Here is a 16079-nt window from a genome sequence, read left to right as displayed (position 1 = left end):
GGTACCTTTCCTTGTCACTTTCTCAGATCTTGCTTTGCTTCATTCTGCACAAACATTACATCTCCTCCGAGGCCATTTAGACATTTCTGCAGCCAGAATCAATTTAAGAAAATGTTATCTCACTGAGTCTGTTTACAGGTGAACTATTTGGGGTGAGAGTTAATTCAACTAGACAGCTTTTGTTTATCAAATATGTTACAATTCAGTTCCAAATTCATAAAAGTATGTGACAGCAAGCCTCTACTTTTATATATAAAACTTACAAATTGAGGGAGCATTTTTTCAAAACTTCATAAATACAACAGATACTGTTTCTCATGAAAGGAGTTTTTCTGTTTTCACTTAAATACATTTGAGTGTTTGAATTTTTAGATGACTACTAAATCTCAGTGATATTAAGAAAATGTTCAACGAAATAAGATTAAAATCTGATTTTTGTAACAGGAGATGATAAATGCTTATAATCATTGCTAGTATCAGTTATGTTGCCTTCTTTATTTAAATGTATTTTTTCCACAACTAATTTTTTATAATGTTTATTATATGCCTGCATCATTGTAAAAGGCACATTTTTGAATATATTATTATATAAAGCAGTTTTTTTAAATTTATAGTTTTTGACTTTGTTGAGAACACAAACAATAATAAGAGAAATACAATAATAGCAATGGTAACTATTTTAACATAATTGTTTAACTCATATCGTTATTATCATGAAGTATGAAATAAGTAACACTAAAATTACTGCATGTTGCAATCACATTTTTTACTGGGAAGTTTTTCCTGTTACAGTCATACATTATTCTTCTAGGACATTTTGGTAAAACTCCTTTGCATCATCTGCAACTTCAAAATATTTAGCAAGGCAGAAACATCATTCTTCTTTTCTTTGCATCATCTGTAATTTCAAAATTACATCTTTCTTCTTTTCTTTGTTCATCATATTTTGTTTTGGTAGAACTGTGTATGTTAGTACTGTTGGATGGCATGGTTTCATTCATCTCAGGATGTAAACTTGTGCTGGATCTCCACAGTATGTATCACTCACAAACACATTAACAATCTTCTTTTCTTTCTTGTCTGAGATGAAATGCTGATTGTTAATTTTGAAAGGTAGCTTGGATTTTAGTACTTTCTGTGCACTATCTTCTAGGTTTTTAACAGCCCAGTCGGTGTTTAGGACTTTAAGTATCATGATTTTCTTAAATATCATAATATTCTTTAGGAGACAAACACTCGGTCCCGTTATTTTAAGAAGTCTTTGAGCAGTCACGTATCTGGGAACCTATTCTGTAGCCTTGTGGTGTGGAGGTATGTAGTTATCGCCACCAACAGGGAAAAAGTGACAAATATTATTGAACTTCGTGCTCTTTTCCAAGAATGCTGTAGGATTGTTGTCGTACAAATGTTTTTATTTTGGCTGCTGCAGCAATATGAGAACAGATGTATAGTATTGGTCCCATTATTTGGTTGTTTCTTATCTAAGTCAGAAAGGAAGTCCAGCAAAGCCGAAGCAATATGATTGCATCCTCTTGACGATTTTGTCTCCAACTGGGTGTAGAAAACAATGCTTTCAGTCTTTTGCTCCTTAACATGGGTCATGGTGCATGGGTTGTGTAATCATACTTGTTTAGCATACAAAACATCACTGATCATAATTTTGGAATAGGCTGGTTTTGCTACATGCCAAAGCAAATCTTAAGGGCAGTTTGTTTATCTTCCTTCATTGTATCATAAAACCTCTTTGCACAAATTTTATGTAATTTGTATCTAGTTTACAGTTCATTCTTCTTCTGCAGGAAAGTTTCCGTTTTTATTTCCATTAAACCGACCTTACAAGTGGAGCAGGAATCACTATGAGGTGCCCTGAATGATAGACTGACATGTTTGTACAATATATGCTAGTATTCCAGTTCTAAATTTTTTCGTTTCTTCACAGAATCTCTCTAAAATTTGACTGACAGAAGGCAAATAAATCTCTTAGACTTCCCCCTTTCATGGTGGTTCTCTCTGCATCTATATTTTTTTTAATATCAATCTTAATGACAACAGTTATCTCCTTTTGACCCTTTTCTGTTCTGACGCCTCCTCTCCTTTCCTTTGGACACCTCTCTTCTACAGGAAATCATCTTGCTAGATATGATAATTCTCCTTTGACATGGCTGAGACTCCTTGGAAAGTGGCAGTACATAGAGGCACTACTTCACCATTTATGTCTTTAATGGTATATTTCACTGTCATTGTATTCTTCCTTTCTCCATTTGTCCATTGTTCTGCACTGAGGTGAAGAAATATTAATAAATTTTAACAGAAACTTATCTTGGTTCATTTTATTATTTAATGGTGTCATGTAATGATGAAAGTGGGAAATATCTCCATGACAGAGTTCAACAGCTTTGTATTCTTTCATTCCTTAGCTATTGAAGGCAAAACTTCAGGTCCATGATTGAATTTGATGATAGATTCCTTTCTACACTTTTTGATTCTCATTTCAGGTCGATGTAAGTTGTTCTTGAATTGGTATTTTCTCCCATCGAAACATTCTTTGATCTGTAAGACGTTATTCGAATCACAAGAATCATCATCCACCCTGCTTCAGGTTGCAATACATCTTCGTAGATGGACTGTGAGCGTCAAATGAACACTTAGGTAAAAGTAAGCTGCAGGTGTTGTGATGACAATGAAGTCTGTGTGCAACACTATTCCCATCAGTCAATACTGTTACAAAATGAGTAACATTATTTAAAGCAAAAAATATACCCTAATATTGTTAACCGCTTGCAGATTCCACATTCCTAGAATTCCTACAGTACTCCATTGCAGACTCTTCAATAGGTTCCCAGATACGTGACTGATCGAAGACTTCTTAAAGTAACAGGACCTAGTACTCATCACAAACAAGACTATCACCAGGGTTGCCCCAGGGAAGAGTTATAGGACCACTATTATTCTCTATATACACAAATGATCTGATGGACAGGGTGAGCAGCGACCTGTGGCTGTTTGCTGATGACGATGTGGTGTACAGGAAGGTGTTGAAATTGAGTGATTGTAGGAGGATACAAGATGACTTAGACAAAACTGCTAGTTGGTATGGTGAAACCTAGTTAGCTGTAAATGCAGAGAAATGAAGGTTAATGTAGATGACTAGGTAAAACAATTCCGGAATGTTCAAATACAGCATTAGTAGTGAGCTGTTTGACCAATCAGGTCAATTTAATATTTCAGTATAACTTTGCAAAGTAATATGAAATAGAATGAGTATGTAAGGATCATAGTAGATGAGGCAAATGGTCGACTTCAGTTGTAGAGTTTTTGGAAATTGTGGTTCATCTGTAAAGGACACCACATTCAGAACACTAGTGGGATCCATTCCTGAGCATTGCTCAGGTGTTTGGGGTTCCTGATAAGCTGGGTCAAAGGAAGACATTGAAGAAATACAGAGGTGGGCTGCTAGATCTGTTATTGGCAGGTTTGATCAACATGCAAGTATTACGGAGATGCTATGGGAACTCAAATTCCCCTGAAGAGGGGATGACGTCCTTTTTGAGGACCACTACTGAGAAAATTTAGAGAACCATAATTTGAAGCTGACAGCAGAACAAGTCCACTGCTGCCGACATACATTTCACATAAGGATCATCAACATAAGGCGAGAGAGATTAAGGCTTGTATGGAGGCATATAGACAGTCATTCATTCTTCCCTTGCTCTATTTGCAAAGGGGAAAAAGAAAGGAACTGACAAGACGTGGTACAGGGACCCTCCACCATGCACCACATGGCGGCCTGCAGAGTTTGCATATGGATTTAGTGTATTTCCATTTCATTAACAACAAAGCATCTTGTCTGCAAAACCTAAGTTAATTTTTGTTTAAGCTTCTGGCCAATTAGATCTTAGCTAGCCCTATTCTATTTTTCAGCACAGTACTGTAAGGCTTTCTGGAAAGTACATACAAAGCAAGCAGCAGAAGACAACTGACGGCTTTTGCGCTGCATATGACATTGTGCGGTATGAGTATGATGCGTGCCAACAAAGGGAACATGAATGCCACAAAGAAAAAGTTGCATTGTTGTCTTAACCCCTTCTCGGCAATATGAGTGATGTGTGCTTCCAACTGCATTTTCTCGTGGCAGCAGAAGTATCATAAAGTACTTTTACACAGATGACAGACTTAAGAGAAATGTTGGAGTACATTCACAAACCTGAAAAATGACCAAAAAAGGTCCTATGTCACTCGTCGTTTTTGGAGTGTAATGTATGCAAAGGATAGGCTACATCACTCATCTCCAAAGCACGGAATGCCAACGTTTATATGATAGCAAGAGTCCGTCACTACTGTTCTTGTGGAAGCTAGTGCTTTCATAGGTAAGAATTCTTTGGATTTCATTCTACATGTTACTGGGTTTTTAAGAACCTTGAAATTGGTACCTCTAATAACACTATCTTTTGTGAATTATTATACTGGTGTCACAACAGACACTCATTTTGAACTCTGCTCTACCTTTGTATGTCCTTTCTTTAAACAACTGCCCATTTTCAGAAAGTGCGAACAAGATTTAAAACTTTTCACTTTTAAAGTAGGCTAGAATGAAAAATGAGACACAAAGTGCAGGAAAACCTGCAAGATATCTTTGGAGCATTACATTCTGAGAAAAAAATGATGCTATTTATATGACGTAACAAGAACTGCATTTTTAAAAAGTGAAGTAAAAGTTGGGAGCAGGATGGTTAACTTCAAACAGGCATCTTCAACTTTTGTATCCTGGTCTGCCTCAGTTGCGTGTAATATTACAGTATATTGATAATTTTTACTTATGAACCATCTGACAACAACTGAATAAAACACTATTTTAGTACCATACGCGTTTCGCCTTTATTTCCTGCAATGCATCATCAGTGGCCTGGAATACGTACATATGCTTGCTATTTAATTTCCATTTTTGTCACTGTACCTATAGGTTATAAACAGTTCTGGTGGTTGGTATTTCCTATTAAGTAGTAATGTTTTGAACTGTACTTACAGGTTGTGTGGACAATTTCTTACATCATATTACGCTCCTGTTGTATTTTTGGTGTTGTTCTTCTTATGAATGCCAATTTGTGTCCCCCCCCCCCCCCCCCCCCCCAACATTCCACAGCACTATGAACTGAATGTTTGTTTCAGTGCAATGTTTTGGTTTCTGTCAAATGTTTTTGCCAAAGATCGAATTGTGTATTATTGAAGTATCTGTGATTTACTTTTGTATGTATTTCTGTGTGTGTTTGTGTACATGTGCATGTGTGTGTATGTGTGTTTCGGTATATATATTGTTGGCTCTGCTGGTGTCTGTTTTGGTGTGACACACTTTTTTTGTGGTGTGTGTGTGTATGTGTGTGTGTGTGTGTGTGTGTGTGTGTGTGTGTGTGTGTCTCCAGAAGGTGAAGGAGAAAGAGATTTTGTGTTTTATCTTATCATTTCCTTTATTAAGTGCAGTAGGGAGCCTGTGCTGATGTGTGTTTGTTCACTTATCATGTGTTTGTTTCCTGCTTTGGCTTTCTGGATGTGGAAGTTTTCTTGTGTTTGTATAAGATGTTTGTCATGGTTGCTTATTCTCATTATTTTCATTTCTTGTTCCATGTTTGTAGGACGATGGTTATGGTGTTTTAAATGTTCTGCAATGTGGAATGGTTTGTTTCATACTTCCAACATCTGATATGTTCTTTGTATCGTGTTTCAAAATTCCTGCGTGTCATGCCAATGTATACTGCATCACAATTTTGACATTCAAGTTTACATATTCCTGATTGCTGGAATTTGTCCCTCTCGGTAGCTGGCTGGCTTAGGTGTGACTGGAGGGTTTGCCCAGGCTTATGTGCTATTTTGAAGCCCTGTCTCTTTAGGATGTTTGCAACTCTGTGTGTGAGTTTATGTGTGTAGGCCATGGTGTACCATCTGGTTCTTTTCTGTGTATCGTAACTTCAAACAGTGATGAACAGGATAAAATAAATTGTGTGTAAACCAGTAGGGCCCTACTGCCTTCATTCTAAATGGACTGGTTACATGGCAGTTTCATTTTGATACTGAACGGAAGAATAACATACAGCCTGGTTTGCTAATTAAAATTCAAGGTACATCATCATTAAAAATCTCTATACATGTTCTTTGTATATTGACATTAGTGTTTTGAGTGGTCAAATTAGTTTTACCTTTTGGGATGAAGATTCTTTAGTGGCCGAGGCTCGAGACTTCTTTCCTCGTTGCTCTAAGCCTCGATTACCCATGATTGGCGCACGCTTGAAGGAACTAGTGGAAGGAAAGAAAGCTCCTGTGGGTGCATCAGGATAAGAGTGTGCCCCTGAGTCATCAGTATCCGGTGTTTGATCTTGAAGGTCACTCTCACTGTCACCTTTATTGCTAGCTGCCAAGCTCTGCAGATCTCGCGTTATACCTGCAGAGAAACAGTATCTGTGATTACCCTCAATAAGTGTAATTACAGATAAGATATGCTAAATAAACTAACTCAAAAAATAAATCTCTCTCTCTCTCTCTCTCTGACACACACACACACACACACACACACACACACACCTTGTATCTTCAAAACATTAGCCAAATCCAAATTTTAATTCTGATATACCCAGAAAGCTCTACATCACAAATTCTCAACTTGTCACCAACAAATGACACATAAATTGAGAAACAATATACTCTAACCATTGGATATCCAAGCTAAACATGTAATGTGCTTATCACATCACATGGTGATGTAACTGAATAAATAGAGAAAAACTTACTAAAAATTTCAGAGGATAGATAAGACATAGATGGGCGAAGAAACACAACACTGCAGTTTTTCATGGAGCAGTTCCATAGAGAGGAAAAAGCTGTTACTACAACTACTCAAAATGTTCATCTACCATCATGAAAACAATAACCACCACCACCACCACCACCACCACCACCACCACACCCACATCAAAATCACAATTGTAACTTTTAAGCGAGGAATGTGCCAGTACAGATAAACAGATTAGTGTGATCGCATTACAAAAATTATGAAAAGGAAATATATGAAAATCTTGAAAAACTGAATGACTGTGATACAGGGAATGGGAATAAGAAGTAGAAGAGCCAGGAATACACAGATGAACATCCATCTGAGTGATGTTTGCCAACAGTTAGTCCATCCATTAGTCTTAGACTATTTGTAACATGTTTTAAGTATTCGAACTGTTACAGAACACCTTCTGATGAGCCATTTAAGTCTCAAACATGAATATAAAATACTGTAGTTTGATGCTAATTACTATGTGAATTACAAGCAGTTAACAAAGAAGTTCTGGTTATAAGCAAAACAGAAAGTTCATGACAATGTCAGATTTGAGTATACTTAATATCCAGACTCTGTAACAGGCAGAAAGATTTTTTGTTAACAGTGAAGCCATTAATTAGCTAAGTTCTTTAATGACTACCAATGTTCATTAGAATTTATATTTGCCTCATATTCTATTCACATTGTATGCATTATTTCATCAAAGTTTTACATATAATACATCAGCAATGTAAAATACTTGCAATATCATTTGTAATTAAAAGCAAATTATGCAGCCCTTTATTACAAATGTAAACATATACTGATTTTCAGTGCTAGCAACCATTTTGAACTATGTGGCTACTACTGAATAAACTCATATTTAATTTGTAACTCCAATTTATGTTAGGAAAATGACACAACTTATACTTTGCTTATAAATTAATCAAATGTAACTCACATTGTTAATTTCTGTATATTATCGGGTTTCAAGCTTCTGAATTGTTTATTTCAAAACTACCTATACATACTAATTAGGAAATAATGTACCTAAATTATTCTGTGCACAGTTTATCTCTGTTTACTAAAATTCTGTTGTAATTTTGTAAATTTATATCTTAAACAGTACTACTAAGTGTTACTGTAAGTGTAGATGTGCAACAGCATTGTTATGATTCAGATTGTAGCCAGTTTTCAGAGTGTCAAGATGTATTCAGTTTCTAACCCCAATGGTTCACTGTTGCACACAATCTACACAGTAATAAAAAAAAAGAGTTCATTGCAACTCCCAACTTTCATTGATGATTTCCACAATGTGGCAATACCTGTCCCATGCACCCTCCCACCACCACCTACTACTCCAGTCCAGTAACCCGGAAGGTGTACACGAACAAAGGCAGAGCCACGTGTGAAAGCACCCACGTGATTTACGAACTGACATGCCTACATTGTGAAGCCTTCTATGTGGGAATGAACAGCAACAAACTGTCCATTCACATGAACGGACACAGGCAGACAGTGTTTGTTGGTAATGAGGATCACCCTGTGGCTAAACATACCTTGGTGCACAGCCAGCATGTCTTGGCACAGTGTTACACCGTCCGGGTTATCTGGGTACTTCCTACCGACACCAACCTATCAGAACTCCCTTAAAAATATTCTCTCTTCCCATTACCCACCAGGCCTCAACCTCCGCTAATTTCAAGTTGCCGCCCCTCGTATCTCACCTGTCATTCAACATCTTTGCCTCTGTAATTCTGCCTCGACTGACATCTCTGCCCAACCTCTATGCATTTACATATGTGTGTGTGTGTGTGTGTGTGTGTGTGTGTGTGTGTGTGTGTGTGTGTGTGTGTGTTTTCATTTATTGTGTCTATCAACATACCAGTGCTTTGTCGTTTGGTAAGTCTTTGTTTTTTATATATATTTTTCCCGCATGGAATGTTTCCCTCTATTATTTATGTACATACACTGGCATTTTTAAAAACAGAGTTGTTGTCACATTGAATAGTGAATCGAAGTGATCTATAGTGGTGTGCAAGTAACAAGACAGCTGCATGGTGGCAAAGCTGAGCATACCCAGTGCCGCTGCCACCAGGGTGGTCTCTGCCTTTGTCTCGTGCTGTACTTTTCAGCCATTACCTATCCTTATAACTGGCCATATCATGATAAATGTTACACTGAGTCACTATTTAAATTTATATTCTCATAAAACTGTCAATGTAGCTTCTTAATGTCATACTTGTTTTGTTTGCTTTACCCCATCTACAAACAACACTACAGTGCGAAAAGTACCTTCACCATGCCTTAACTAACATGAAATCAAAGCTAAACATTCTACCGACACCCTGGAGTAGATGCTATGGTCAGGTGTGGTAGAATGATGCTACTGGCTGGAGCATCCTGTGGTACACTACTCCTTATCATTGTGTACTACCCCAATACCCACCTTCTTACACGCACACCACTATGGCACTGGTAAAGAAACTGCTCGTGACTTTTGATTTTGGCATATTTAAAAACATAAAGGGTCATCATGTTTCAACCCAAATGAAAATTCAAAGTAATCAACAAACACACAGATTGCTTTTGGAATGATCAATTTAAAGATGTTATTGTGGTGCTCTACTGTGTCTGGAACTCATCACTTAATGTTGTTTGAAATTAATAATTAGGACAGAATGGGGTTTGAAAACTAACCTGCTCCAAATTGTTCTAAGTTCCTATCTATTCATGAATCACAGGTGTAACCTGCTCCAAATTGTTCTAAGTTCCTATCTATTCATGAATCACAGCTATAATGCGTATGTATTTGCAGTCTCAGAATTTAGATATTGTAATGGAGACTTCAAAGTTAATACCATGAAAGTCCTGCAACAAGTGAAAACTACAGCAGCAAAATTTGTGACAGTAATACAATGTGTTATTGTGACAGTAATCCAATTTGTTACGCATGCTCATCAATATTTACATGACAACCAAAAGAGAAACAGTCCTAATGTTCACGACACTGCATTAAATAATATTCTCTGAAAATGAATCACGTTATTTGGTGACAGAACATACCGGCAATGTGGCACTCTCATGGTCCTAGTGCAGCTGGTCTGCTGTTGCCTTTTTCTATCTATATTTTTTGATGTGTCTAACGTTGTTGATACTACCAAGTGCATGTGCAGTGTAATGTTGAGTTTGTATTGTTACGGGGTATTTCAGAAGTGAAAGGCTGATAGAGCATAAAACAAGATGAATATATAACCTACTTCTGTTACATGATCATCATCATCAAATAGTAATAATAATAATAATAATAATAATAATAATAGGTTATTACCCAGTAAAAGATTGACACTCTTCCTCTATTTCTCTTCTGATTATTGCTCCCTAGGTGATCTGGGGGTCCCAATTCATAAACCACACACACATTCATAGTGGTGGTCCATGCTGACTGTGCCTGGCACTAGTTAAAGGGGATTGAAGTTGCAACTATTCTCACTTAGCTGCTTTGTCTACAATGTCATTCTCTGAAATGCCACGGGTCTTCAGCGACACATAGCCAATATACAGATCGAAAAAATTTCTAGTTTGTGCAATGAATGGCAGGTAACTCTAAATATAGACAAATGTTAAGTTATTGCAGGGGAGCAGGAAAAACCATCCCATAATGTTTGAATACAGCGTTAATGGTGTGCTACTTGACACAGTCATGTTGATTAGATATGTAGGCATAGCATAGCAAAGTGGAACAAGCATGTATGGAACATAGTGGGGAAGGCATATGGCAACTTCAGTTTACTGGGAGAGTTATAGGAAAGTGTGTTTGATATGTAAAGGATATTTCATATAGAACACTAGTGCGGCATATTCATGACTGCTGCTCAAGGTCTAGGATCCCCACCAGGCTGGATAAAAGAAAGACATCAAAGCAATTCAAGGCGGGCTGCTAGATTTCAATGAACATGCAAGCATTATGGGGATGCTTTGGGAACTCAAGTGGGAATCACTTGAGGGATGGTGATGTTGTTTTCAAGGAAGGCTATTGAGTAAATTTAGAGAATCAACATTTAAAACGGCTGCAGAATGATCCTGCTGTACCAAAGTACATTTTGCCTAAGAACCATGAACATAAGGTATGAGAAAATAGGGCTTGTACAGAGGCATACAGATAAGTCATTGCTCCCTTGTTCTATTTGTGAGTGGAACAGGAAGGGAAATGATTAGTAGTGATGCAATGAATCCTTCTCCATGGAAGGAACGGGTGGCCTGCGAATTATATATGTACTTGTAGAATAGAAGCAATAATCTCACCCTTAACAACACGAATTTGACATTTCTTCATATTGACACCTTTATATTGGTTTTGCTGCCCTCCTGGTGTCTTTTTATCAGTATATAATCGCCTGTGGAACATAAGAATTAGGCATGTGAACATGGGCTACTGATCTTTAAGTTATTCTTGATCGAATTGACATTTGTGTACATGCCTCAACGATTCTATTGAAGGATCCATCTATGACATCATTGATGATACATCTGAAGATGCTTCGGATGTATTCTGCAAGTAGTCCCTGTTTCACATCCACAAATATACACACAGTGTTTGGTTTGAGACTAATGTCTTGGTTATTCAAGACCCTATCTCACACACTACCATAAACAGTGCTGGAATATTACAGACAATAATGAATTCCTGTATTAACCTGTCTGGGTAGTCGTCCACGTTACACGCCATTTCTGGGATTTGGGGAGACAAGTTGATCCCAGATCAAATCCGCCTGGTGGGTTAATGAGGAAGTCCGTTATGCTGGCCAGTCAAGATATGGTTTTTAGGCAGTTACCAATATCTGAATAGGTATATATTGGGCTGGTATCAACTTACACGGTTCACAAACATTTGGATAACACTGGATGCAGATACATAGGGTACACAATTCTGTTCGGGCTGGAAGGGGGAATTGCTGTACGGGGTGGTGGGTAGTGATAAGAATAAGAATAAGAAGAAGAGAAAAAATAATTCCTGTGTTAATAATACCAAGTTCCACAGATCTAGCTTTAAAGTTTTTTTAATATAATGAAATATTTCCTTCAAAATTTCATCCTTTTTTCACTACCTTAGGGAGTTGAATATCCAAAAACACAAACATCAATTTTTCTTTCATTCCTAACCTTCTTTGATGTAGCTTTGAAAACGATTTAGTAGCTTTTTAATAAACATTTATTTTTTTAAAAATCACCCACTCCTTTACCCCCTTACTCACTGAACTTCCAAAACCGGCGAAAAACACATTGTTTTTTTAAATTTCTGACAGTGAAACCAAATAACAATTTTCATAGTTCTAGCTACAACATTGCCTTAATGGTGATATATTTTCAAAGGCGTTCATCCCATATTTCAGCCCTTAGGAGTGGAATTTCAAATAATCCCTTCTTAAACCGTGCCTACAGTGTAAGATCCACACCCTTTCCAAATTTCAAGTTTCTATCCTTCACAGTTTGTTCTGGGTGGTGATATACCAGTGAATTAGTCTGGCCTTATTTCACCCCCATAGGAGTTGAATTTACAAAAACACTAAAACATGTATTTCTGTCTATTTGTAACCAGGAAGTAAAATAGCAGATTTCATAGACTTTTCTTTTTTTAATTTCAACCATTATTTTAACCCCAACATAGCCAAATTTTCGAAACTGTTGAAGCATGTATTTCTTTATTTTTGACTGAGAAATAAAATATCTAGCTTCAAACAGCAACATGTTTTCAATAAATCTTTCATCACCTATTTCGAAAAATTTACAGTACACCATCAACACCCCCTCCAAATTTTGAGTTGCTATGCTTCACCATTTGGGCCATGCGATGATGAGTCAAGTCAGTCAGGGCATTGCCTTTATAAAGGGTGTTAAAAAAAGTGTCTAATACTTTGAGAGGTGGTAGTACTCACCAAAACAATAAAAGTAAGTCCAATAAACTTGGATCTGAAATGTATATTTTCTGTGATGAACACATGTTTACAGGAGGTGTTTAATGTGGCAGCCACTCATGACACTGTCTGTCTCCAGTGTCAAGAAAGATGCACACTTTGAAGTATACCCAGTTGCTGCTCTACCTGCAGGCATGTACTAAAGATGCGACCATGTAGTGTCTGCACATCATTGATTGGTGTGGCATCGACCAATCCCATCAAGTGTCCCCATAACCAAAGTTTAGGGGATTGAGGTCTGGTGAAATGAGCAGACCAAATTGTGGGCCCCCGCGACCAATCTGCTGGTCCTCAAATGTCTGCATCAGACGTTTGCTCACATTGTGACAAAAGTTTGCGGGTGCACCGTCATGCACGAACCACATTTGTATTCGTTTGTGCATTGACTCAGCCTACAGCATGACACATAATACTTTAATGAGAAAATCCAGAAAAGTGCCCCAGTTAAGCTTTGTGGTAGCATGTAGGGCCCTGTTAATCTATAGCCAAGTACAACTGTCCATAGTGTGATTGAGAATCCGTATTGATGTCCTCTTTCCTGAACTGCTTGGGAATTTACATCTGTCCATACAAGCTGGTTATGGAAATTCACAACACCTTCTCTTGTGAATTCTGCCTCATCAGTAAATAAAATCTTTGATGTGAACAGTGGATCTGCTGCACAATTCTGCAGCAGCCACTGACAGAACTGCCGTCTGCCATGATGTAGCCCTCAGACAGGAGAGTGAGACATGCATTTTTCTGCTGAGCACTGGTCCGAGGGGTTTCTTCCACTGAATGTAGCACATGCTGCTCCATGTCATGTGTATAGACTATGTGAAGCATTCCCCTGTCAGCATTCTGACTTGCATGGGTGCCCCTCAGATGCTGAAAAAGTCTGCCTAACAGCTTACCGTAGGGCACTCTGTGCTGTGGATATTTTTCAGTGTAGAGGGCATGGGCTCACAGGCTCCGACCATTTGCTAAACCATAGCAGTATATCATAACTGTCATTTCACTTGTTGAGTAGTAGGCTTCCATTGCTAACAAATAGTGAAAGAGAGAAATGTAAATGTACTACACAATTTATATGTAAAAAACCTTCAATAACACTAAATACATAAGTGAATCCACATTTGAAAGAAGGCAAACTCCATTATGCATATCCAGGGTTGACAGTACTGTACAATAAGGCACACAAACATGACAAAAATTACTGTAGCTTGCAACATGACTTGAACCACACAAATGACTGCAGACAACCCAATGGTAGGTAGAGAACTGTGAGTAAGACATCACAATACCCTGCCGAAATCTGACGGTGCACCAATGCAATGACTGTGTTAATGTCTACTACCAAGAGTCGCACAGCCCTTCCTATAAACACATGTTTATCACAGAAAGTACGCATTTCCAGGCCTGCATTTAATGGACATAATTTTCTTGTTTCAATGCATACTACCACCTGTTTAAGTATTCAACACTTTTTTTTTTTTTTTTTTTAATGCTCTACGTACAGAGATTGTAGAAAGATTTGGAACATACAAGGAGAGGTCCCCAGTGGTGGGATCAACTTTTTAACACCGTATACACGGTGATGTAGGTCAAGATCCTAGGTACAATGCCCTGCAGCAATTCACACGAGTGAGCTCTCATTTGCAAGTAATCAATGGAAAAAAATTTGGAATATTACTTAACCCTCAACATTGTCAAAAAAGTGATATTTTATGGAGTGGTTGGGTGGTGTAATAGGTAGGGTAATACCTTCATGTGCAAAAGGTTGTGGGCATGAAGCTCATCTCGTACTTTAATTTTTTTTTATTTTTAAATTTTTATTGAATTTACTTTCATCATTATATTTATTCAATTAATTGGTTTAAATGTAATTTTTTTCTGCGCTTTCATCACATCATTTTAATCATACTGATAGTTTCATTTGTTCTCATTTTTTCCTTTATATAATTCTTTTTCTAATTGAAATTTTTGTGAATGTAAATTTATTATTATTGCTACTATTATTATTATTGTACTGTACGGTACTGTGGATCTTAATAGCAGAGTGGGTCTGTCAGGAGGCAACAGTGACTATGTATGTAAACTAGTCACTGGATGTTACCTGAGTAACAAATCCACCAGGGAGAGTCAGTCCCTCTAAAGTTGCTTAAATGGACCATCGATGATGTGACTGAAGTGCTGGACAGGAACCATCAAGTATTTCAGAGAATGGTTGCAAAAAAATTGTGTGAAATTAGCAGAGGGTATCATTCATGAGAGTGCACCCGTGGTCTAGGGGTAGTGTCTTTGATTCATAATCAAAGATGTCTTCGGTCCGGGGTTCGATCCCCGCCACTGCCTAAATTTTGATAAATAATCAGCATTGGCGGCCGAAGACTTCTGGCATAAGAAGTCAGTCTCATTCTGCCAACAGCCTTGTCAAAGAGGGCGGAGGAGCAGATAGAGGTTCAGGGCACTCTCTATCGGGTAATATCAACAGCAGCAGAAAATGGTATAACAGGTGTAGGATTCGTTATGAATAGGAAGGCAGGGCAGAGGGGGTGTGACTGTGAACAGTTCAGTGACCGGGTTGTTCTAATCAGAATCGACAGCAGACCAACACCGACAACGATAGTTCAGGTATACATGCCGACGTCGCAAGCTGAAGATGAACAGATAGAGAAAGTGTATGAGGATATTGAAAGGGTAATGCAGTATGTAAAGGGGGACGAAAATCTGATAGTCATGGGCGACTGGAATGCAGTTGTAGGGGAAGGAGTAGAAGAAAAGGTTAAAGGAGAATATGAGCTTGGGACAAGTAATGAAAGAGGAGAAAGACTAATTGAGTTCTGTAAAAAGTTTCAGCTAGTAATAGCGAATACCCTGTTCAAGAACCACAAGAGGAGGAGGTATACTTGGAAAAGGCCGGGAGATACGGGAAGATTTCAATTAGATTACATCATGGTCAGACGGAGATTCCGAAATCAGACATTGGATTGTAAGGTGTACCCATGAGCAGATATAGACTCAGATCACAATATAGTAGTGATGAAGAGTAGGCTGAAGTTCAAGACATTAGTCAGGAAGAATCAATACGCAAAGAAGTGGGATACGGAAGTTCTAAGGAATGATGAGATATGTTTGAAGTTCTCTAACGCTATAGATACAGCAATAAGGAATAACGCAGTAGGCAGTAGAGTTGAAGAGGAATGGAAATCTCTAAAAAGGGCCATCACAGAAGTTGGGAAGGAAAACATAGGTACAAAGAAGGTAGCTGCGAAGAAACCATGGGTAACAGAAGAAATACTTCAGTTGATTGATGAAGGGAGGAAGTACAA

General features: G+C 37.8%; 1 protein-coding gene across 12 annotated transcripts in view; it reads right to left on the bottom strand.

The window, feature by feature from the left end:
* The window catches only part of LOC126266607 (tyrosine-protein kinase Abl), a 428403-nt gene that overhangs the window by 8609 nt on the left and 403715 nt on the right, over positions 1-16079 (bottom strand). For all 12 annotated transcript variants that reach the window (XM_049970945.1, XM_049970933.1, XM_049970934.1 and 9 more), the window contains one exon: positions 6189-6430. In XM_049970945.1, the coding sequence (XP_049826902.1) occupies positions 6189-6430 (242 nt within the window). The remainder of the gene's footprint in view (positions 1-6188; positions 6431-16079) is intronic.

The sequence above is a fragment of the Schistocerca gregaria genome, chromosome 4, assembly GCF_023897955.1.
Source record: "Schistocerca gregaria isolate iqSchGreg1 chromosome 4, iqSchGreg1.2, whole genome shotgun sequence".
Classification (NCBI taxonomy): Eukaryota; Metazoa; Arthropoda; class Insecta; order Orthoptera; family Acrididae; genus Schistocerca; species Schistocerca gregaria.
Note: the sequence above shows the minus strand (reverse complement) of the source record. Positions and strands in the feature narration are given on the sequence as shown.